This window comes from Alternaria burnsii, assembly GCF_013036055.1.
Source record: "Alternaria burnsii strain CBS107.38 chromosome Unknown 705, whole genome shotgun sequence".
NCBI lineage: Eukaryota > Fungi > Ascomycota > Dothideomycetes > Pleosporales > Pleosporaceae > Alternaria > Alternaria burnsii.
Window position 1 is genome coordinate 2,801,389 of NW_024066107.1, and position 23,391 is coordinate 2,824,779.

General features: G+C 52.4%; 11 protein-coding genes across 11 annotated transcripts; 6 read left to right on the forward strand and 5 right to left on the reverse strand.

Moving 5' to 3' along the window:
* Nucleotides 1-88: 88 nt before the first annotated feature.
* GT037_000987 (long-chain-fatty-acid-ligase 1) lies at nt 89-2,336 on the reverse strand (the record flags this gene model as incomplete). Its single annotated transcript, XM_038926034.1, has 4 exons — nt 89-181; nt 236-1,368; nt 1,417-1,812; nt 1,865-2,336. 4 exons carry the CDS (start codon nt 2,334-2,336, stop codon nt 89-91), a joined length of 2,094 nt encoding a protein of 697 aa, XP_038791890.1.
* Nucleotides 2,337-2,861: 525 nt separating this feature from the next.
* On the forward strand, nt 2,862-4,200 carry GT037_000988 (uncharacterized protein; the record flags this gene model as incomplete). The annotated part of the gene is made up of 3 exons (XM_038926035.1): nt 2,862-2,964; nt 3,143-3,304; nt 3,554-4,200. Coding segments are annotated over 3 exons (912 nt in total), but the record flags the coding sequence as incomplete, so codon positions are not given.
* A 133-nt stretch (nt 4,201-4,333) lies between these two features.
* GT037_000989 (purine permease) lies at nt 4,334-6,220 on the reverse strand (the record flags this gene model as incomplete). Its single annotated transcript, XM_038926036.1, has 3 exons — nt 4,334-4,891; nt 4,956-6,084; nt 6,135-6,220. 3 exons carry the CDS (start codon nt 6,218-6,220, stop codon nt 4,334-4,336), a joined length of 1,773 nt encoding a protein of 590 aa, XP_038791892.1.
* Nucleotides 6,221-8,934: 2,714 nt separating this feature from the next.
* Nucleotides 8,935-10,430, forward strand: GT037_000990 (uncharacterized protein; the record flags this gene model as incomplete). The annotated part of the gene is made up of 2 exons (XM_038926037.1): nt 8,935-9,117; nt 9,171-10,430. The coding sequence occupies 2 exons, from the start codon at nt 8,935-8,937 to the stop codon at nt 10,428-10,430; spliced, it is 1,443 nt and encodes a 480-aa protein (XP_038791893.1).
* A 256-nt stretch (nt 10,431-10,686) lies between these two features.
* GT037_000991 (uncharacterized protein) lies at nt 10,687-12,945 on the forward strand (the record flags this gene model as incomplete). Its single annotated transcript, XM_038926038.1, has 5 exons — nt 10,687-11,288; nt 11,344-11,410; nt 11,476-11,502; nt 11,553-11,619; nt 11,684-12,945. The coding sequence occupies 5 exons, from the start codon at nt 10,687-10,689 to the stop codon at nt 12,943-12,945; spliced, it is 2,025 nt and encodes a 674-aa protein (XP_038791894.1).
* Nucleotides 12,946-13,142: 197 nt separating this feature from the next.
* GT037_000992 (acyl binding protein) lies at nt 13,143-13,669 on the reverse strand (the record flags this gene model as incomplete). Its single annotated transcript, XM_038926039.1, has 3 exons — nt 13,143-13,259; nt 13,395-13,469; nt 13,565-13,669. 3 exons carry the CDS (start codon nt 13,667-13,669, stop codon nt 13,143-13,145), a joined length of 297 nt encoding a protein of 98 aa, XP_038791895.1.
* A 527-nt stretch (nt 13,670-14,196) lies between these two features.
* On the reverse strand, nt 14,197-15,578 carry GT037_000993 (galactose-1-phosphate uridylyltransferase; the record flags this gene model as incomplete). The annotated part of the gene is made up of 4 exons (XM_038926040.1): nt 14,197-14,492; nt 14,542-15,319; nt 15,375-15,426; nt 15,478-15,578. The coding sequence occupies 4 exons, from the start codon at nt 15,576-15,578 to the stop codon at nt 14,197-14,199; spliced, it is 1,227 nt and encodes a 408-aa protein (XP_038791896.1).
* Nucleotides 15,579-15,924: 346 nt separating this feature from the next.
* GT037_000994 (yip1-domain-containing protein) lies at nt 15,925-16,915 on the forward strand (the record flags this gene model as incomplete). The annotated part of the gene is made up of 3 exons (XM_038926041.1): nt 15,925-16,012; nt 16,070-16,616; nt 16,666-16,915. 3 exons carry the CDS (start codon nt 15,925-15,927, stop codon nt 16,913-16,915), a joined length of 885 nt encoding a protein of 294 aa, XP_038791897.1.
* Nucleotides 16,916-17,783: 868 nt separating this feature from the next.
* Nucleotides 17,784-19,574, forward strand: GT037_000995 (yip1 domain-containing protein; the record flags this gene model as incomplete). Its single annotated transcript, XM_038926042.1, has 4 exons — nt 17,784-18,473; nt 18,523-19,096; nt 19,145-19,461; nt 19,512-19,574. The coding sequence occupies 4 exons, from the start codon at nt 17,784-17,786 to the stop codon at nt 19,572-19,574; spliced, it is 1,644 nt and encodes a 547-aa protein (XP_038791898.1).
* A 1,044-nt stretch (nt 19,575-20,618) lies between these two features.
* Nucleotides 20,619-21,073, forward strand: GT037_000996 (uncharacterized protein; the record flags this gene model as incomplete). Its single annotated transcript, XM_038926043.1, has 2 exons — nt 20,619-20,753; nt 20,810-21,073. The coding sequence occupies 2 exons, from the start codon at nt 20,619-20,621 to the stop codon at nt 21,071-21,073; spliced, it is 399 nt and encodes a 132-aa protein (XP_038791899.1).
* Nucleotides 21,074-21,179: 106 nt separating this feature from the next.
* On the reverse strand, nt 21,180-22,596 carry GT037_000997 (uncharacterized protein; the record flags this gene model as incomplete). Its single annotated transcript, XM_038926044.1, has 3 exons — nt 21,180-21,526; nt 21,572-22,052; nt 22,498-22,596. The coding sequence occupies 3 exons, from the start codon at nt 22,594-22,596 to the stop codon at nt 21,180-21,182; spliced, it is 927 nt and encodes a 308-aa protein (XP_038791900.1).
* Between the last annotated feature and the right edge of the window lie 795 nt (nt 22,597-23,391).

Here is a 23,391-nt window from a genome sequence, read left to right on the forward strand (position 1 = left end):
ATATAATCATAAGAAAATAGCCAACAACCCAAGCGTTGCAACAAGATATGATGCCTAACGTCGTTTTCGCGCCTCTGACGGCATGCCTCTACGACGACTTGCCGTAAGCCTGGTCAACTTCCTTCTGGTATTGCTTCAAGATGCCCTTGCGGTTGAGCTTCTGTGCAGCAGTGGTGAGACCCTGATATGTTATTAGCATGTTGCAGGCTTACTTGCGCGTTGCATTGGTACTTACGTTCTGTGGTGTCCATTCCTCGTCTGCCAATACAACACCCTCAATCATCTCAAAGCCAGCCAGGCCGCCCTTTTGGCCGGCTTGCTGTAATTGCTTGAGCACAGCAGAGTTAATCTTCTTATCGTGAACTAGCTCCTCCAGAGAGTCGCCACTGACGCCTTCTGCCGATGCAATCTTCTTGAGTTGCGGTTCGGTAGGCACGATAATAGCGACAGGCTTCTGACGGTCTTCCGCAGCATAGACACAGATGTTGGCAACAATGGGCGCTGAGCGGTAGACAGACTCGAGCTTCTCAAGCGCAATGTACTCTCCAGCGAGCGTCTTGACCAAGTTCTTCTTACGGTCGATGATGCGGATTTCACCGTTGGCATTAAACTCTCCGACGTCACCAGTCTTGAACCAGCCATCGTCGGTAAACGCCTCCTTCGTCTCCTCAGGCATGTCCAAGTAACCGTCCACAACACCACCACCACGGATCCAGATCTCTCCTTGGGGTGGGTTGTTAGTGGAGAAGTAGCCGGCGTCTGCAAAGTCGACGAGCTTCATTTCGACCGAACCAGGCATTTCGCCGAGAGCATGCTCGTTCCAAGCCAAGGGGTCCATGAGCGCACCCATAGCGCAGGTTTCAGTCAGACCGTATCCGCTGATCATGGGCGTAATGGCGATAGAGATGAAGCGCTGGGTTTCCTTCGCGATGGGTCCACCACCGTTCATGCAAATTCGGAGCCTGCCACCGGTGGCTTCCTTGACCTTGTTGAAGACGATGGCGTCAAGAATACCGCTGCCAGGTAGTCCTGAGCCAAGAAGGAAGCCCTTGGCAGCGTACGCGCCCCAGAACATGTTACTCTTGACAGCGCCTCCTGCCTCAACCTTGTTGACGATGCCTTTCTTGATGGTTTCCCACACCTGAGGCACACCGACCATAACAGTCGGCTTCAGCTCACGGATGTCACCGGCACAGTTGCGCACCGACTGGTCTGAGAGCGTCCTGATGGTTCCGTAACCCATAGTACCGCCCCAGTAGAGTACGGCATTTTCAAAGACAAACTCGAGAATATGCGCTGCGGGAAGGTAGGTAATGAGAACATCGCCTGGTCCGAGGTACTTGCCAACGATGACGTCGACACCAGCAACTAGAAGGTGTCAGTAGGCTGTTCATGATTTTGAGGTATGTGACATACTAGCAGCAACGACGTTACGGTGCTTGATCATAACTCCCTTCGGGGTACCTGTAGATCCGGACGTGTACATGATGCAAGCCAGGTCGTCGGCCTTGGGTGGGATGGGTTCTGCAGGGCTCTGCTCGCCCATCTTGACCAAGTCGTCGAAGCTTATGACCTTCAAGTGCGGGTGGGCCTGGGTGAGGGTGTCGATGTCCTTCTGCTTGGGGTCGTTCTTGGTGCAGTACACGACGACCTGAACATCCTTGGCCTCCTTCATTGGGTTGACGAGCCTGGGCAGTAGCTCTGGGTCTGTGAACATGACCTTCGCGTTGGTCTGGAGCATGGAGTGCTTGAGACCCTCCTCTCCCAGTGTGTCGTATGCGGTAACAATGGCCATGGATTGGGAGATGGCGCCTGGAGTCATGGTTAGTTGTTGCTTTTTGCATATATACACGCGACTGCTTACCATGTGCGGACGCAAGCCATTGCATGCTTGTCGCGGCGAACAGATGCAGCCTGTCCTGTGGGTTGAAGCCGAGCGACTTGAGTCCCGAGCCCACCGAGAGAGCCATCTTCTCAAACTCGACGAAGCTCTTGTACTTGTACGGGCTGAGCTCGAAGTACTGCCACTTCTTATCTACCTCCTGCTCCTTGCCATCGACCATCTTCTTGACCTTCTTCGTCTCCTCGTGTACGTTGACGACTTTGCGCGCACCGACTGCCTTTGCGTTTCCGAACTTGGCGGCTGAGTGTCGCAGAACGTCGTACAGTGTGGCTACGTTGTCGTGGGGCTTCATTATCAGGCCTTCTTTCGCGGCCAGGTTGCGGCGCGGGACCGTCTCGCCTTCTACCTTTTCTGCATTCGCAGCTTCGCACGTGTAGGGCCCCGACCGATACATTTTGGCCTGGGGCATCAGCTTCTTGAGATCTTGCGGCATCTTGGCGACTCTGGGGTGGGAGCTGTCCAGAGCGACAATCGCGTGTGTTGAGTGTGGGTATATGTGGGGGTATAGGGCAAAGGGTATCACAAAAAGTGCCAGCAGCAGCGAGAGGGTATAAGCAGAGTGTGTCGTCGCCAGCGGAGAATGGCGGATGTGATGAGGTTGGTGTGTTGGGGAGCTTATGCGCTATGTTATGCTCAAGTCGCTAAATCGACTTGCTTTGGGCGGCCGAGCTTCTTAGGCAATGACCTCACTAAGCCACCGCAAGCTCTGGGCAACTGGGGCTAGCCGCTTCTCCACTTCTTTTGTGTCGAACGAGATGCGACTGAAGATCGACAACGCAGCACACATCGCAAGGTTTGCCAGGTCGTGCCAGTCTCCTGTCGTCTTGCCTCGACGTCGTTTGTGTGTCTGAAACCTGCTCGACGTCACCTGTCGTCCAAGTGCAGTTGCGCCCGTCTTCAGCTGGCCAAGCAAGCCAGAGACTCTTCCAAGCCGCGCAGCCTCCTTCTGACGCTGTAGCTCGTGCGCATACTCGCAACCCGCTGTCGCCTGAGCGTTGCCAAGATGCGGAGTCTCATCACGGAGATTCTGGCAACGGAACCTATCCTGGACCCTGAAGAAGGTATGTAAGACGCCCCTGGTGTACTGGAATCCCACCGTCGAATCACAACACTACGCTGGTCCTCGGCTCAATCGTACTGCTCTTTCCTTGCGATTCGCTCTTACCCATTTCTAATGTCCAAAATGTCCAAAAACAACAAAGTGGTCATCATCGATACATCACTCATCAAATCATGCAGAAGCCTTTGTCGTCTTCTCGCAAGATATCCCTTCTCAGTCACTCGGTTTCATCGATTCTCAGGACCCAACCCTAGAGATTACGGTGGCGGGCCATGATCTGGTCATTCATCACTCAAAGGGTCTCTTGACCTCAAACCGTAGCGAGGGGACTACTGGTGCTAGTAAGTTCTGCTGTGATGATTCCCGGGGTCATGCGTTGTCCCAGCCTTTCTCAGAACTCAGCTGAGTCTGGCTTTCCTTGAGGGTTCCCGCGAAAAAGCATGTCAGCTTCGTAGCTCTGTACGAAAGAGCTCGTTGCTTTTGAACCATACTATAGTACAGTAGATAGGCCAGCGAATCCATGATAGTTGTCGCCATTACGATACAACTGTTGCCTTCTATTCCTTTTACACCGACTAACACTAATGCAGTGGTATGGAAAGTTACACCCTTATTCGCAACATGGATCTCTTCCCCTACAAACTTCCTCTTCACAAATCAGTTGATCACGCCCAGCTCCACCATACTCGAGCTCGGCGCAGGTGTATCAGGCATCGTGGCGCTCTGCCTGGGTTCCCGAGTAGCAAGCTATACGGCCACCGATCAAGACTACGTGCTTAAACTGCTTCGGCAGAATATTGCCGAAAACCTCGGTACTGTGATACAAGTGAAGAGAAACAGTGGTAGGGGGAGTAAGAAACATCAGGATCGCTCAAAGAGTGGTGGTGGTGGTGGTGGCGGTATCGACCGCATCACAACGTTGGAGCTTGACTGGGAGACAGACGCCACTTTTCATCTCAACCCTGTGGATATGATCGTAGCGTGTGATTGCGTATACAACGAAGCCCTCGTTGAGCCACTCAATGCAACGTGTGCTGCAATATGTAGGCTGAAAGAGGGAAGTGGGAGCCCCACGCTTTGTCTGATAGCGCAGCAGCTACGTAGTCCAGAGGTCTTTGAAACTTGGTTGAAAGGCTTTCATCAAAGTTTTCATGTCTGGCAGGTGCCTGATAGCATGCTAGGTGAGGGGTTGAGGGAGGGGAGTGGGTTCGTGGTGCACATTGGCATTGTGAGGTGACCTGGGCGGCCTCGGGTAGAAGTGACGATGAACAGTCTCTTTATAAACATAAACTACCAGAACACTATAACGCCGACATGCCTTTCAAGCATGAAAACCTGCTTTTTGTAAAACCAGACAGCTCAAACAACGCTTATGCAGCCTTGCTAGGCTCAATATCCGAACTCGGTCGTCCCTCAACATCTGTGGCTCCCTTCCTGATCCTCGCCCACTCTTCCTTGTCTGCTGGCTCATCAACTTCATTCGCAGTCAACTCTGGTGTTTCTTCATCCTCAATCTCCTCTGGTAAGACAAGGTTGAGTATAACATTGACTAGAGCAACAACGGCAAAACCAGTCTCCAGAATCAAGACAATAGCGTTATAAAAGCCCTGGAGTGCGTGGTTTGGTCCGTCGTATGTGAAAACATGATCAAACCAGTCGGGAACCATAGTGGCGCCAAAACCCAGTGTGAATCCCGCAGTGAGAATGAAGCGGTTGCGGCGGGTAAAGGGCATGGTGCTTATAATCCTGATACCAGATACGGCTACAGCGCTGAAGAGGAAGGTCGTCATTCCGCCGAGAACTGCTGATGGGATGGCAACAAGGGCCGCAGCGAATTTAGCAAAAATCCCCATGATGATGAGCCAGAAGCAACACGCATAACCAGCTTTCCGGTTGGCACAGCGGGTCAAAGCAATGACGCCATTGTTCTACAGATGTGGAGATGCGAAGTCAGTGTATGTCTCACATGCATTTCGTACAGTCATAACTTACCTGTGCGAAGGTAGACATAGGGGTAATAGTGCACAGGGCAGCAATCATGCCATTCAGGCCATCAGCGAGGACACCACCTTGGATTCTGGAGTCGAACATTTCGCCGTCGACTTCGAGGCGTGAAACATCGCAGGTAGCGGTAATGTCACCAATGGCTTCCATGGCGCAAACCATGTAAACCGCCAAGAGCGGGAGTACTATGGGCCCGTAGACGGAGAGCTTGAAGGTATTGACCCAGATGAAGGATACAGCAGGTGCCGCGTCAATGGTAGACTTGTCAAAGTAGCCGGTTGCACCAGCGATTATGCATCCGACGAGGAGTCCGATGACGACGGCAGTGGACTTCATGATGGGTGCGCCAAAACGCTCACAGATGATGATGGTGATGAAGACACTGAAACCAAGACCGATAAACTCAGCGCTACCCCACGGAAGAGGGTGAGGAGCGTTGATGTTGGGACATAGCGCGAAAAGTCCAGATTCCGGGCGGGACTGGCAGTCACCGGAACCGCCGGCCCAGTTTTGGAGTCCAGTTTCGATGAGATGGACACCGATGAGCAGAACTGTAGGACCGGTGACTAAGGGTGGGAAAACCTTCTTGAGGATACGCGGGTTGGTAAAGGACATGCCAATTTCCAGCAACGCGCATACGGCACAAGTACCGAGAATAGCACCGTATCCATCAGGGCACGGTAGTCTTGTGCCATCAGCAGCAGTTGGGCAATATCCAGTCGCGTACATCTGGCTAAGCGCGCCAGTCGCCACGGGAATAGTCGCAAAAGAGGTACCAACAACTGAAATTAGACCTGTACCGATGTAGTACGGGGTCTTCCAGATGTGGAAGCGCGTGATTTGAACCGAGGATAGGATTCCGCAGACTACTAGCGAAGTGGAAACGAGGTAGCGTTGTTGGTCCGAACTGAGATTGGCGGCGTTGGCAAGTATGATCGGTGGGGTTATGACACCTGCTAACATGGCGAGTGCATGCTGAAATCCGAGAAGGAGAGCTAGTAGTATTGGCATACGATCATGAAGGCCGAAAAAGGGCGCTGCTCTTCGCTCCTTCTTCATAAAAGGCAGGTTCGGCCGGAAGAGAAATCCGTAGTCGTAAGTGCCAACTAACCCATCTCTGTAAACGTTGTTAGAGAGTTACAGGCAAATCACAAAAGGAGGTCATACTTGGTCGTGAAGGCCTTCATGGCGCGCCTTGCTTGCTCTCCAAAGCTTCGCTTTGGCGTATGGTCGGGACCAATCATGTCGGCCATGGTTGCTTAGGCTCTGAACGCCAGATGCGCGCGCTCCAACAGAAGCAGATGTGTAAATTTTAGGCCAACTCTTATATGTCTAGTCGTCGAACTTCCGATAAGGATGCGCTCGATGTTGAAGATCCCGATAAGATTGGCGAGGTGGCTGAAGATATCGAAGTACACGACCAGTGGGAGGGTCGGATGGAACGTTTGGTCGGCTACGGGCTATCGCGTGCAGAATTGCTCACCACTAGGATGGCTCTTGAAAGACTCGAATCTTTCACTTGGAGTTTGACATGCGGGGAAGTGACGTGAAGATGGCGAAACCCTAGTCCAAGTGGGAACAGTCGATGTGTGGTAGAGTGACGGCTCAAACCGATGGAGCTGACTCCTCATCTATATAGAACATGTGGAGAAGGAGTATTATCTCTCGCGCCAGTACTCACGATACACAATTGTTCATCGACAACGTCCTAGCCGTAAATTCAAGGCACTCACGGACCGCCAAAGATTGGAGCTGGCCGAAGATAGTCGTGAGCCGCCGGAAACAATTACTGTTCTCCACGGCAAACTCGTCGCTAAGGCGCGCATTTCGCAGTGGCAGAGGGGGCGACACCCGCGTATGTGCTAAAGCGATCGCCTGTACTGATAGGCAGGGAATACGTGATTGGTTATGGAGGCCTGGGAGTCCGCTTAGCGGGCGGTCCACTCCGACGATAGAGGGCGGGAGATATTGCGGGAGACGCCTCCCACACTGAAATCAAGTGAATGTGCATCTAGATCTAACACCGAACGTCGTCTGAACATCCTGTTCGCCGGATACCGATGGTGCGGTGCTTTGCGCATTCATTCTGGGGGGACTCGTGTTCTTGGAGACTGGCGTAACAGCCGGTGATCGGAGCCTCGCTGACAACCTGGCTGACACTTACCACAACAGACTCCATGGGGACTGCATCAAAACTACTAACAGCTTCTTCGTTTCGTTCCAACACCATACAATGTCAATAGTCTCCTACTTTTTGGAGAGCGCAAGTTCATCTCGAGCAATCGTGCTGATGTTCGCACACTTTGACCGCTGACCTCTGGCTGGCTGGATTCAGCTATGGTTAACAGACGGTACATGCCAAGGTAGCCCCAGACGACAGAAGCGGTACTGTGTTGATGTGTTGGTATACTGCAAAGAGAGAGGAGAAGCATTCGTCTCATCGAGGAATAACCAACGACAGACTTTGTCACAGATTGCGCCTTGGCAGAAGTCGAACAAGGCTACGCATTCAGGGTACCACAACCAACGTTCGCAAGAAGGGCTCGTCATAGCTCGCGTGTGCATACCAACAGTTTGCCTTCAGCCCTACCCGTTGAAGCGTTGGGACGACCACTGACCTCATGGCATGGACGTAAGACCACACTGGAGGGTGCAGCGGGTGTGACACAGAAGACCCACAGAGCCGAGGCAGATGAGCGTGCGTTGATTCGCAGACTGATGCATCGTGTTGAGTCGGCGATGGTGGGCGCGCGTCGAGGTTGATATGAACAAGTCGTCTGTATGGCTTGGAGACAGACAAAGCAGGTGTTGAGAAGCGCCATCCCAATCGAGAAGAGCTTGCGACCGGCCACCCGAGGTTCAAGCCGTGCCGGGGATTTTGCGCCAGCGGAAGAAGACCCTTCAAAGTCTCCAACGTTCTGCAGCATAGACGAATTTCTTCAAGCGCCATCGAGAGTCATGGACGAGCTCCACTATGCATCGGGAGACGAGCATTTTGCCACTGCTCGAAGTACGTCGTCGCAGCCAAGTTCCCCAGACTGGCTGGAGTTGGCGGGCCGCACCCTACGTAAGGCTGCAGAAGATGTCGGTAGTGCGGACGCAGAGCGATATCAACAAACTTCTGAACGAGGGTGGTGTCAGCTTGAATCGGGCTCATCCTTTGAATGTAGGCGTGGCCAAGCGGGGCCTGAAGCGGAGAGGACAGGTAGCGAGCTAGCGATGACGAGACTTGTGGCATCACCACGGCGTGAGGTTCTATGCCCAGTAAGGCAATCCTTCTCGCCGGGATGCGCTGCCGAAGATTTGCACCAGACCGCTCTTTGTGATCATCTTCGCAGGACGAGGGCGAGAAGAAGCAACAGAGAGCTCTCAGGTGGATAGTGCGGCCGAGGGGCAGCGATTGCTAGAATCTGGGGAAGGTGGCGGCTTGGGATTGATGGATATTCTGCACGTCGCACCACGCACCGCCACCCAGGTCTGTTCTCGATGCCGAGATCAGCACGACCTTGACAGTTAGGCCCGAAATTTTCTCGCGCTGTTACAGCCAGCGCCGTCTTTTTGCCTGTGCGGGACCCTGAGACAGCGGTTAGTGTGCGGCGCTAGCCTTGGTATGACAAAAGCTATGGCGATTGCTGGTTCTCGAGCGACAATGCAAGGTCCCAGTCTTTCGCTTACACGCCCGCAGAGTGTTGGGACTCTGCAACCATCCCGCCGCCTTATTAACAGCGGCTGCCGTCTCTGCTTTCCCTCCCACCCGACATCTTTCGCTGTTCCTTCCCTCCCCCTTCAACCTCGTCATTCACTTGAACGTGGTGAAGCTTTCCATCGTTGCCGTTGGAGCTTTGAACTCACATCCACCGGAGGCCAACCGGAGCTCAATCTTTTTTTGAGCCGCTAGTTGCTTCCAGTCGAATTTCTTCGACATCCCTCGCTTTCCCTACTACTACCTTTCCACCACACCCTCAGTATGCCTTCCCACCAGCCTACGGCCGGCATGATGGCCGTCGACCCCGACTATGTCAAGCAGCCGTCTTCCATGGCGAGCACCTCGGAGCCGAACCGCAACCCAAAGTACGACCCTAAGAAGCCACACATCACCGACACGCCCATCACCAAGGCCAACTGGCACAAGCACGTCAACTGGCTGAACGTAAGTTTGTTCGTAAACATGCACCCCGCAGCATTGGCTAACGTCGGACCCAGGTTACCTTCATCATCGGCATCCCTCTCGCTGGCTGCGTTGCCGCCTTCTGGACTCCTCTCAAATGGCAGACCGCCCTCTGGGCCGTCGTATACTACTTCTGGACTGGTCTCGGCATCACAGCTGGCTACCATCGCCTCTGGGCACACAAGTCCTACAACGCCTCTCTCCCACTCAGCATCTTCCTTGCCCTTGTTGGCGGCGGTGCTGTTGAGGGTTCCATCCGCTGGTGGAGCCGCGACCACCGTGCCCACCACCGCTACACCGACACCAACAAGGACCCATACAGCGTCCGCAAGGGACTTCTCTACAGCCATCTTGGCTGGATGGTCATGAAGCAGAACCCCAAGCGTATTGGCCGCACCGACATCACCGACTTGAACGAAGACCCCGTCGTTGTCTGGCAGCACAAGCACTACATCAAGGTTGTCATCTTCATGGGTTTGATCTTCCCCTCGGCTGTCGCTGGTCTTCTCTGGAACGACTGGAAGGGTGGCTTCATCTACGCCGGTATCCTCCGCATCTTCTTCGTCCAGCAGGCTACCTTCTGCGTCAACTCGCTTGCCCACTGGCTCGGAGACCAGCCCTTTGATGACCGCAACAGCCCCAGGGACCACGTCATCACCGCCCTTGTTACTCTCGGCGAGGGTTACCACAACTTCCACCACGAGTTCCCCTCTGACTACCGTAACGCTATCGAGTGGCACCAGTACGACCCCACCAAGTGGTCCATCTGGCTGTGGAGCAAGCTCGGTCTCGCCTCCAACCTCAAGCAGTTCCGTGCCAACGAGATTGAGAAGGGTCGCGTCCAGCAGCTCCAGAAGAAGATTGACCAGAAGCGCGCCAAGCTTGACTGGGGTGTACCTCTTGAGCAGCTTCCTGTCATCGAGTGGGACGACTATGTTGAGCAGGCTAAGAACGGCCGTGGTCTGATTGCCGTCGCTGGTGTTGTCCACGACGTTACCGACTTCATCAACGAGCACCCCGGAGGCAAGACTCTGATCAAGAGCGGCATTGGTAAGGACGCCACTGCCATGTTCAATGGCGGTGTCTACTTCCACTCCAATGCTGCCCACAACCTACTCTCCACCATGAGGGTGGGTGTCATTCGTGGTGGATGCGAGGTCGAGATCTGGAAGCGCGCCCAAAAGGAGAACAAGGAGGTCAACATCGTCAAGGACGAACAAGGCAACCCAATCATCCGGGCTGGTAACCAGGTTACCAAGGTCGCGCAGCCCATGCTCAGCGCCAGCGCGGCCTAAAGCATTGTCTTTTTCGATTTAGCGACTCCTGGCGTTTGGGATGCCTTTTCGTTTTGTGTAGGCATAATACTGTTTTCATTTCACAGCGTTCGCTAGCGAGCATGGTGGAGACCATGCTCAGCACGATTAGATGGCGTATGTTTGTAGCCTTTGATGAGCGCATGCTTTGAAAAGTGAGCTTTACGGCCTAGACCGAGAATGATATCCATTCACAATTTACCCTAAGATATTTATATGCTTGCCCTCTTGTGATGTCATGTACCTGGCCAAGGTGGGCTTTGTTCTTGTTCCTTCCACCTGTTCGTTTAACGCAAGTGACTGCCTTCTCCAGTCGGCTGGTCCGTGCCTTCCTGTCGACAAGTCTGTTTTCAACCTTCTTACTGCGCAGAGCAGGCATCACTTCAAAATCATCACCGTTGTCACACTCTCATTGATGGCGTCCCAACAGACGGGGATTGCTCCGCCACCAAAACGCTGCAAGCTTGATGACGATGCCTCGAACCAGGAAGTCGCGGAGCCTACCGTTCACGCAAGTCTCAACAAGCCAATAAGCCCACCACTATCACGTCGCAAAAGTCGTGAGCTACCGTCGTTCACGCCGACTTGGAACTTCGATAGCATACCTGAACAAAAATTGGCGTCGCGCCCGGCTGGACTAACCACAAATCAGCCACCAGATAACGAACGTAGTCGCAGAGAGGAAACACGGTTTCTGCCTTCGCCCATACAACTGACCAAAATTGAGAAGCTGTCTGCACACCAGAATGTCGACGCTGTGAGTTTGTCAGATTTGTTGGGTGACCCTCTGATCAAAGAATGCTGGAACTTTAACTTTTTGTTTGATCTGGATTTTGTCATGTAAGTGTATGCTCAAGACATTTGCCACATGAGTTCCAATAATGATGTCGTCCAGGCAGCACTTCGATAGCGATGTGAGGGATATGGTCAAAGTAAAGATCATACATGGCTTTTGGAAGCGGGTGAGAAATGTCCCATATAAACTCTATGTGAGACACACACTGACTTCGTAATACGGGTCTTCTAGGATGATAGTAACAGAATTTCCTTGTTCGTGAGTTCCCTCACTCCGCGTTTAATTTATAGATTTTAACGAAGACCTAGGAAATAGCAGAACAATATCCTAATATCGAGCTGTTGAGCGCATACATTCCAGATCCTTTTGGCACCCGTCAGTAACGCTCATGTACGAACCGCGTGTGAGACACACACTGACTTCCTACACGCACATTCAGATCACTCGAAGATGCTTATTCTCTTCCGACATGACGATACTGCGCAGATTATCATTCATACAGCCAATATGATCTACCGTGACTGGGCCAATATGACGCAGGCAGTGTGGAAGTCGCCATTGTTGCCTGTTTCAGTCAAGGCAGCAACTCCACAGATAGATCCTCTTGATGTCCACCCTATTGGCAGCGGTGAACGCTTCAAAGTCGATTTACTGCAGTATCTTAGAGCATACGGGAAACGGTTGAATGGTCTGACTACACAACTCGCAGACTATGACTTTGCAAGTATCAGGGCAGCTTTCATCGGTAGTGCGCCATCACGACAGAAGCCCGCTGCAGCCAGTCCTTCGGTAACCTCATTTGGATGGCTAGGACTACGAGAAGTACTTTCTGGTATCCCCGTTTCGAGATCGAAAGACGACTCGCGCCCTCACATCGTTACCCAAATATCCTCCATAGCGACATTAGGTGCAACACCGACGTGGCTTTCGAACTTCCAATCAGTGCTTGCCCGTTGTTCGACAGCCAAAATTGTTATCTCGGAGAAACCCCCACCTTCTTTCACAAAGGCATCATCTTTCTTCACCAAACGTGGGTCTAGCTCAGAAAAGTTGTCACCTAGATATAGTGTCATCTTTCCGACACCAGAAGAAATTCGCACCTCCCTTGATGGCTATGCGTCTGGTGGATCAATTCACTGGAAACTCCAATCAGCACAGCAGCAAAAGCAGCTAGAGTACATGCACCCATCACTATGCCATTGGAAGCATGTATCTTCGGATGGTCTGCCGAAACGTCGGGCGCATCGTGGTCCCGCAGCACCACATATCAAGACCTACATACGCTTCGGCGACGAAGAGCATAGAACCATCAACTGGGCAATGGTGACGAGCGCCAACCTAAGCAAACAAGCATGGGGCGATGTAGTGAACAAGAAAGAAGAGGTCTGGATACAATCGTGGGAAGCTGGTGTTGTTATCTGGCCTGGCCTATATGCTCAGACACAATCAGAAGAAGTCGCCATGATCCCAGTGTTTGGAGCTGACAAGCCTGAGCCTGCGGACCTTCCTGTCCTTAATTACAACGCAGAGATGGCAACACAAGGAACGAAGTTGTTGGGGCCGGAGACTGTCGTAGGCTTCCGCATGCCGTACGATCTGCCGCTTCATCCTTACAGTGTTGAAGAGAAGCCTTGGTGTGCCACCATGCAATATCTGGAACCGGATAGGAATGGGCACGCTTGGGGCGGCTATGGGCATTGATAACAGCACTATTGCAACCGCCGCGTAGAGTATGTGCAGAATCTTGGGCAATCTCGCTAGCAGCGTACTAGTACACCGACCATACGAGCACGTTGATGGAAGCATTTGTTGTCCTTGTACTTTCCAAGATTATATATACCATAACACAACCATGGTGATACTAAAGTCTCACCAGTGTCTCTCCAATCAACCGACGCTTATTTGTCGTGCTTGGCCAGTATCTCCTCGGCGGTCTTGACGTACTCGTCCTCGGCTTGCTTCTGCGTAGTCCCGGCGTCCACAACCTCCTTCCACTTGTTGTATTTGGCCTTGCCCTAATCATACTGTCAGTTTGTGTTGCTACATGGCTGTTCGAAGTTGCCTGGTGAGTGCGGGTATGGAAAATGGTATGTAGGCGGTATATCACGACGGAGGATACGGAGGAGTAGAGAAGGCATGCGAGAACATACAGCAAGATCGAACATGCCAGGCTTCTTGGCGTCGTTGATGTCTTTGCCCTCTGCTACCTTGGCGTACGCGTACAACTATAATCACACATAAGAGTTAGCATCTGAACTGGAGTCAAGTAGTACACTAGGCTAGAACGGGAAAGCCGAGACAAAAGAAAAGAAGGACGTACCTTGAGCTGTTCGTCATTGCTAGGACCCTGCTTGCCAGCCGCCTTGAGCTTCTCGCCCATGGCGCTGACCTTTTGGTAGGTCTCGGTGTACTTGGCTCCTGGCATTTTGGTCTATATCACAAGCATTAGCTCTCTCCATTTCGCTGTTCCAGGCAGTAGGTTTCAGGCGCTTCTTACTGTAATATGTGTAGTTTGTAAAGGGTGTATAGAGATGTAGGTGGTTGCGGTGGACTAGTTGGAGAGAAGCTTGGGGCCTTGCTGGCTGGTAGCGGGGTCGAGATCAAGTTCGTAGTGGGGCACCTGTCCTATGACGTTTCCCGAAGGATACATCACATGGGACTTGCACACATGGACACTCCATCCACAACTGTCGCTCACAAGATTATGCATGAATTTGTATTGGAAACCTATGAAATGCACTATCTTCCTGTAAACGCCGTTGCAGCGCCCCGCTATATGCAGCCCTCAACGTTTATCATGTATCGTTTATCGCTTTCTTCTTGGGTATCACCTCTCCCGCCGTCTCTAATATGCATGCAGTGAGCGCATGAGCTACCGGGCTAAGAGTTCCTCAACTGCTTATGTGCATCTGAAACCTGTTACGCAAAGTGAATCAGTTAGCAAATGATATTCTAGTGCACGCCGTTAACACCGTTAACACCATTGACACCGTTCACGCCGTTTACGCCGTTGGTGGCTGGGGCCGATTCGAGCTTCTTCCGGTAAAGCTCTCCATCACATGCCCTAAGACGCTCTGCAGCCTGCTCTGGGGTGATGTCACGCTGAGGCTCGGCCATCATCTCGTAGCCAACTTGGAATTTGCGGACTGTGGCACTTCGCAGGAGCGGAGGGTAGAAGTGGATGTGGAAATGGCTGGACTCAATCTCGTCAGCTGTGCCGCTGAGAGGAGCCTGATGAAGACCCATGCCTTGATTTTGTTAGCCACTGCGTTGCGAGTCCAACTGTAGTTGACTTACTGTAAGGGAACTGAGTCTCAAAGAGGTTGTCGTAGCGTCTCGTAATCTCTGCTATACACTCTGCCAGCTGTGCTCGCTCGTCTTTGGTAAAGTCGACCAGCGACCGCTTATGCTGCTTTGGAACGACCATGATCTCAAACGGCCATACTGCCCAGTAAGGCACACCCGCCCAGAAGCTCTCGTTCTCAAAAACAGTACGGGTCTTCTCTTTCGATTCCAACTCGGCATAATCAACGAGCATGTGAGCGCCTCCTTGCTCTTTGCGGTATTTACTCAGCTGTACAAGTTCCAACGCAGGCTCTTCTGGTAGGGACGTGGTAGTCCAGACCTGTCCGTGCGGGTGGGGATTTGAGCAGCCCATTGCTGTGCCTTTGTTCTCGAAAATCTGCATGTACCGATACTGAGCATTCGGAACTGCAAGAGTGCCCTGTGATAGGGGCGGGAGAGTAGTAGCGGATGCAAGCTTGGCCAGTGGCGACTTGGGATCCAGATGTGCAACGTAGATGTTGGTCCAGGTCTCTATTATAGGAACGATCTGCGCCGGCGACATATCGGCAAGAGTGAGATTATGAGAAGGGGAAAAGCAGATAACATAGCACTTTCCAGTAACGGCCTCGGCGCGGAGTAAGCGAGAAGCGAGCGATCCGTCCTTGGTACTGGTGTCATACTCTTGCTGCTCTTCCATGACGGCACTGTAGTCGTTGACAAAGACAAAAGTTTTGTCGAATTTGGGGTTGTGTTCGCCATTTGCCCGCGTGTTTGAGGGACACAGATAGCACTGTGGACGGTTAGTGTTGGCATTGGATAAAGATAGAGTCCGGGCGAAGGGATACCTCTGGGTCATATTCTGGGAGGGTCGTCTTGGACGGAGACTCCTGCATGCCTCTGTAGGTTTTCAGTGGGCTGTCGAGTAACTCATGCCATCAAGATGCTTACTGCCATGGTCGCTTTGTGCGGTGCGGAGAAACTAGTATCCAGCTTCCTCGTAGGATGTTGAAGCGCCTGTGGGAGATGTCGTTCAGCACGGGGTCGGTCATGATGTAGAAATTGTTCCTGGTATGGGATCAGGGCGGGCGGTGGTGGTTAGTAGTATATATACAGCCTGGGGAATACGGCGAAACGGGCGCAGGGGCAGTATGCATGGCTCGTGAGCTAAATAGATGGGAGTGACGCCAGTCAGTGAAGGCCTGCACGCTAACTCGGTCAAGCTTTCCCTGTCGGCGGGATGCTAGCCGAGTCGAGTAGCGCACCCTCAGAATGGAGGTTCCCGAGAGCTTGCGCGTTGCATTGAGGACAGCAGAGCCTCTCCAACAACCCACGATACCTGCCGATTGGAGAATTAGCCCGCGACCCGTGAACGCAGGGTTTTTTCTCGAGCCCAACATGGCGGCAATGATGCCAAGTGCCGCAACGACCGGCAACCCCTACGACGACGATGCCGTGGAGCGTGACCTGATTGACCCCGACGATGGTGTGTCGCATACATGCATCTACGAGAGGCCATGGACGACGAGCTAACCACCACCAGCTACCCTCGATGACCTCGACGATCCTCTTCAGGGCACGTCGGACCGTGCGCCGCTGACGGGCAACATGCAGCGCGGCACTGCGCAGACGCAATCCTACCTGACGTCGAGCATTCCAGGCGAAGACCGCCGCGCGCCCACCAACACCATCGACGAGACGGTATGGGACACGCTGTCGCGCGACATCTTCGCCATCTGGGAGAAGATGAAGCAGGTCCTGTACCCCAAGTACCTGCTCGGCGGCATCATGCAGCGCGGCGGAGGCATTGGCGCAGCAGAGCGCGGTGAAGCTGACGGCTTTGGCGGCGGCCTCAGGAACATTGCAGGGCGATGGCCAGATGCAGATGTCATCCTCCAGGGCGGCATGAGCGAGGGCTTGCGCGACTGGGATCTCTGGGGCCCGCTCATCTTCTGCCTGCTGCTCAGTCTGTTCCTCTCGTGGGGCGCAAAGGGTGACCAGAAAGACCTCGTCTTCTCCGGCGTCTTCGCCATGGTCTGGATAGGCGAGGCAGTCGTGACACTGCAGATCAAGCTACTCGGGGGCAACATGTATATCCTCTCTGCAATCCTACACCCTTCCTGTACTAATGTCCTCCAGTGCCTTCTTCCAGTCCATCTCCATCATCGGCTACACCCTCTTCCCGCTCGTAATCGCCTCCATCCTCAGTGCTGTTGGCATACCCATGATCGTGCGCATCCCCGTCTACCTTGTCCTCATCGCCTGGTCCTTGGCAGCAGGCGTGAGCATCATGGGCGGGTCGGGCGTGGTGAGGAACCGTGTCGGCATTGCAGTATACCCCTTGTTTGTGTTTTACGTGGCTCTAGGCTGCCTCTGCTTCATCAGCTAGTGCTGAGATGTTATGCATGTAAAAGTATCGGGGCATGGTACAGCACTATCTGGCGTTTCGGACAAGCTGTGGAAATGGCTATCCATATCTTTTGCATATTTACTCCAATACAACAAATGGCAACATGTCAGATGCATTTTGAGACAGACATGAAAATAAGCTCGACGGACGTTCCCAAATAGCGGTAGACGCACAAGTTGCTGCTACCCGTGTTCATGTTTAGCCGTGTGTCTTCCCCACTTCGTCATTGGTCTTTGCAGCGACAACACACTCGACCACGACCGACAGAAGCGCCAGCACTTTGCACCCAGTTAGCCATTCACCACACACGGCGCGCCCTTTCTGCACTTCTCTCGTTCCAGTTGCGTTCTCGACTCGACGGTGTAATTAAACAGTGTTGCATTCGGCGCATTGTAGTGGAAATTTGGTACTAGAGCGCATTGACCGACTCCACTAACCACAAGGCCCATCTGCTCTGCTCTCCTCCGTTGAACGATCCAAGCCTGCAGCTCATAGCCACACCCGCTCTCCGACCTCGTTTCCCTATCTTACGGGACAAAGCGCCTTCACATCGCATTGCCGGCTAGTCAGCTCGCCACTAGCCTTGCCGACACACCACCTCCGCGCTGTTGTCCCCGTCGCCCACCGCAACTTGGTCTTCACCACGGAGCTTAGTTACTATTGCCCGTATTCAAGCTCGCACTGCTTCAATTCACACCCCGCAACTACATACGCAGCCCAGCAACCGACCGAGAAACGCTTCTCATAGGCCAGCATCTCCGGCCCTTCTTCCTAGGTACCCTACTCTGCTACCCGCGAAGCGCAACCTTGACATCCCCCGCGTCTGGAACACGACACATCCACCACTATGACAGACGCGCCCGAGAAACCGCAGGCCACAGCCACAGCTGCGCCCACTTCTCCAGCGCGGAGCGATAAGAGTAGCGACAGCGAAGGCAAGAATGTGAGGGAAAGGCTCAAGGATACACAGATCGATGCGCAGGCCACATCAGATCCCACCGCGAGTTCCGATCGGCGAATGCACGATGCACCCAACGGTAGCGCCAAAGCAGGCGAACACAGCGCTTCTGGCTCAGATAGTGAGCGCGGTCGGTTACGACGAAAGCGCAGCCGCGAGGACTTTGAGGATGAAGCAGAAATAGACAAGCACCCGGAAAAGAAGGTTGAACGGCATGCGCGCAAAAGGTCAAGGGATATTACAGCCGACCTGGAGGCTGCTGCGCCTAGAAAGCCTTCTCCCAGTACTATCACAAGCATCAAAGAGAACGATGGAGACGACCAGATGACATCGCCAAACAAGAATGCCTCCACGACGACTACGGCCGACAAAGCTTCAGGAGCCGGGACAAGCCCCAAGAACAAGCGGACACGCGATCAGGTTGAAAAGGATACCGAAGCTAGCGCAGGAGCTTCGGAAGGTGCATCTACCAACGGAAAACCTGCAGAGAAGTCGGCGGGCGATGAGCGAGACTCTAAGCGATTGCGAGACAAGGAGGAAGTTCAACCTACCACCGATGCAACAGAATCTAAAACCAAGGTATGGTGGCTAACGCTACATGATTGACACATACTGACACTCCACCCAGACATCGCTAACCGGTGGGTTTGCCAATTCTTCCGCCGTGTCACCTTTTGCCGCCATGGCACCGAAACCTCAAGAACCAAAGGCCTCCGACAAAGCCGAGTCATTACCTCAAACATCAGACGAAAAGTTTAAAGGATCTGGTTTCAGTGGCTTTGCCGCCTCATCTACGTCGCCATTTGGGGGCGTTGCTGCTTCCAAGCCAAATGCTAGTTCGCCATTCGGTGGGGCGAGCGCGGGCAAATTGTCCTCTTTTGCGGGAAGCGCAGCTCCTTCAATATCTTCAAGTGGTGGCTTCGGGTCGCTTGGAAGCTCAAGTACTTCCGGATTTGGTGGCAGCTCTTTTGGAGGATCTCTAGGCGGTGGTTTTGGGGGCTTCAGTGCAGCCAAGCCCATAGGCTCTTTTGCTGCCCCCGGTGGTAGCTTGGAGATTAAGGGTCTCAAGGAGAAAGAGAAGCCTTTTGGTGCAGCCGCAATCGGCGAACCATCTGATGACGAAGACGATGATGATGACGACCCAGAGAAGGCCACAGACAAAGAAGAGCGACATTCGAGTCAGCCACTCCTTTCACAACAGCGTATGTCAATTTCTGTTCATCTGAATTACAATGCTGACCGTTTCGTAGCACATGAGACCGGTGAAGAGGGCGAAGAGACTATTTGGACCGGCCGCGCAAAGCTTTACACTATGGCTGGCGAAGGATCGAATCGAGGGTGGAAAGAGCGTGGCGTAGGAACATTCAAGCTCAACATCACAATTGACGAACCCAAAAAGGCTCGTTTCGTCCTACGCGCAGAAGGCACCCATCGACTGCTGCTCAACGCTGCCGTCACAAGTAACATGGTATTCGGCGGCGATGCACAGGGCGAGAAGCCGAAGGATACTCGGTTACTCTTCAACTCGCCCAATCTCGAGGGCGAGCTGGAGATGCACTTACTAAAGGTATGAATATTATCTAGCCTTGGTATAGGTACGAAACTGACATTTTACAGTTGAGAGCTGAGAACGCGCAGCAGCTATGGGAAGAAGTCAAAAAAGTGCAAGAGGAACTGTAGGATACTCTTGTTCGAAAAGAAGCATTGGTAGCTTGGGAGTGGAAAAAACCGTGGTCGCTAGATCTGGATACGACACAATTGGTATTGCGCCATGGGGCTGCATTGAGGTCAATCAAGCGGAAGGACGAAGACATCTCGATGACTGAATGAGGGATGAGAGCACGACGACACGGCATTTGGAGGCTTCCTAAGTGATATCCACTGCACCGTACACATTGGTAGACCGGCGAAGCATTAGTCTTGCCTGCACAGTATATGTGGATAGAAGTAGAAACTCAAGAAAGAAACATTTATCATTGCTTATCTCTCATATTAACACTGTATCCTATGGTACATGCCAAACAGACCTTGTTTATCGGGTTTGGATTGTACACACAAATCGTCGTACTGGGTGCCTGAATCGATCATCTGCACATATCATTGCTTCTTCTAAGATTCCTTATATGCAAGAGCGACGCATCATCTACAGTCTGCTCGAATAGTCTAGACTACCAGAGTCATGCTCCGCGGACACATCGTCGCAATCCTTACTACATACGAGGTTCATGCCCGCTTATCAGCGCTCTGCATGAGAAATATCCGATTGGTGAGGCTTCTATGAAGGGCACAAAGGACAACCCGTTGTCTAAATCGAGATGCGGCGCAGGGCTTGCTCCCAAACATCGGATTGGACAACGCCATGTACGACGTTGCACGATGGAGCGCTCGCTGCCTGTTGCTGTTGCTGCGCCGCGTTCCTTCATTAACTGGCGTTTGCATATATAGGATCGAGCTCACTGAGCCCTAGCTTGATGGATCTGCCGAATCAACCTTGCCGACGTATTCACACAGAAAAATAGCACTGACAAGGAAAGACGAGAAGAGCCAACATACTTGCTTATATCTACTTTACGATCCATTAACTACAGTATCCTTTCAGATCGACTTTGGTTGGCTACTCAATTCGAAACAAGAAGAAGTGATAAAACCTAAATGCTGGCATTTCTCCTTCCCTCGTACTTGACTTGCCGTCACACTCATACACCAACACTTGCACCCATCTTAATGGCAAATCAAACACCCCCACCACAACGCCGATGGAAACAGCTGTATGAATCTCTCCTCCTCAACATTGCAGACTGGCAGCGAGAATCATCATATCCTTCTTCCTCACCTCTTACAGAGACTAGTCACCATCCGGTAAGAATGTCCAAGACAGACACCTTGAATGTGCGACACTAATCCAGGGAATTTAGGAGCCTGTTACAGCCAACAGCATGGAAAACATCAAAACGGGTTACGCGCATGGGCGTTTGTTGGAAGAAGGACGAGGGAATACCGAGTCGAAGGCATTGCTAGCGACGGGGAGTCAAGCTAAGATCTATGAAAAGGATGTGGACGAGGGAGGAGAGGATGAGACCATTGAGCAAGCAGGGAACAATGATGGCAATATACAAGACCACCCGAACCTACGGATGCAGTGGAAATGGACTCTAGTGTCGAAACGAGACACCGAATAGCGGACCGAAGAGTAGGAACCCAGACTTGCAGGTATCAGATGTTCCTTTGCTCGCGTAGTGTTCAGCGAACAGAATTGACCTAGCTTCTTTCCCGATGATTTACGTCTTATGAATCGTAATAATACAACCTCTGCCCAAGCACTTCGCATTGTGCTCCTTCTCTAAATTCCTCCATTTTACCTCTTCCTCGTACATCCAACACCTTCAGCATTGGCTTCGCCGCATTGACCGGTTCCCAGATACCCGTAGTCTTCACCATCTTGCTTGTGTTCGTAAAACCTAGTGCCGTCAAGAACGTTTCGTCAGACGTCGGATTACCCGTTCGTGCAAAAGCCGTCCAGGTGTCTACAATGAACTGGCAGAATGGGATGTCGTCGTCGTTCCGCAGCGGCCGCCCTTGAGGGATAGTGACGCCGAAGACGGAAAGCAGCTCGCCGGAATGGCGTTTGTAAACTACGTTGCGATTGAGTCAGCAATGTTTTTTACGTCAAAAGATACTCCTAGAGCTGGATAATCCACAAGGCGCATGAGGATCACCAAATGGATACACTTCTGTGACTGACGCTCCACAGGCTGGAGGATTTGGACTCCAGGCTTCAATCTGATATGCCCTATCAAACTCGTAGCTATACACACTCTTGAACACCGCGTTCTTTGCAGCAGTATACGCTGTGCTTTGGGCTAGACACCTGAACATCACATCCGTGGCTACCCGGGACGTAAGATTGAAGATGCGTAGAGTGCTATTCGCACCTTCAGGGAACGGGAACGAGTTCGAAGAAAGGATAGCCGAGGCAGGAAAGCCTTGCGAGGATAGTACAGCAGATACATTAGACCAAGTAGGATACGAGGTGAAAGATGATCCGTCGTCACGCATAATTCCAGACATTATGGGTATATTGAATCTTGGTGCTGTTGGACCGAGAGGAAGGGTTGCGTTCGTCAAAAATATGCCGTCTACCACCGGGTATCTAAAAGTCTACTAGATCGGAGCTCCGTCTGTTTCTCAGCTTAAGGAAAAGTACAATCATGTTTGATTGACGGTTTCCACTTGATAGGTGTTCGAAGTGAAAAGGTAGTGCAGAGTCATGAAAGAGGTAGGATGTGTTCTGAGAGAATGCGAGCGATAGGCGAGAATTCCCGGTAGAGCCTAGAGGTGTTTGATGGAGTTGGTGTGGGAAACAAAAGATCCATATCTAAGCCTAGAGTTTCTCCATAAGACTGAGAGGGAGAGGAATATCAAATGACCACCCAATAAACACGAGGTGTGATCTGAAATCTCTCATTCTTGAATATGAGTAGATAACTGACCTTGCAACAGTTCCGGACGGCTGTGAAACGTTTCTAATGCCGACCGAGGCAAGAGGATCTGCTTTCCGTAGGCAAGCGACTGCGTCTTCACCCTTCAATGGCGTACACCCTACTTCAGCGATGGCTGCCGCGGTTCGGTTTGTAGCTTCTTCTATGGTTAGGTACCTGGAGAAAGTGGAGGCGTATTCTACGCCTTGTGGCGTGCTCATCATGATTGCTCCGCAGACCTCGTTTCGCGCTTGTGGTGACGCAAGCAGAGCTCTAACCGATGCCGCTCCTGCACTCAGCCCGAAAACAGTAATCCTGTCCTTGTCACCTCCGAAGTCCTCAACGTGCGCGCGAAGCCAACCAAGCGCAACGCTCTGATCATGAAGCCCATAGTTTCCTGTTAACAAAGTGTTGCTAAGTGCTAGAAAACCCAAAGTAGACAATCGATAGTTTATGGTCACCAGAACAACGTCTCCCTGAGGGGCCATGGCGTTACCGTCGAGTGTAGTATCGCTAGCTGCTCCTCCGGTAAAACCTCCGCCATATATCCATACCATAACAGCTTTCCCTTTACGCGTTGCATTATCAACATTGGGGAGATGCGGCGTCCATATGTTGAGCGTGAGGCAATCTTGGGCGCAATCCGGGGTCCTTTAAACCCCACATACAGACTGTATACACTGCGGGCTGTAATCGAGTGGGGTGATATTGGATCCAGGTCGGGGAGGATAATACATCGAGTGGGCGAAACGAGCTGGGATCGAGGCGTATTTGATGCCGAGGAAACGGAAAGACGAAGAGGATCGTTCGCGAAGACCTATGATTCTTGCATTGTTAGTCGCTACTGCTACCTGACGATCCCGATCGTTTCCTGCATTGAAACAAAGTACTGGTAAGTAGGTTTCGCAAGGATAATACGCCAGTTCAGCACGCGCAGTAACTGCTGTGCAGTTCGTCGTCGAATTGCTGCTGGCCCAGTAGACACCAGCCTTATAGGCGGCGTTCGCATAGTCTAAGTA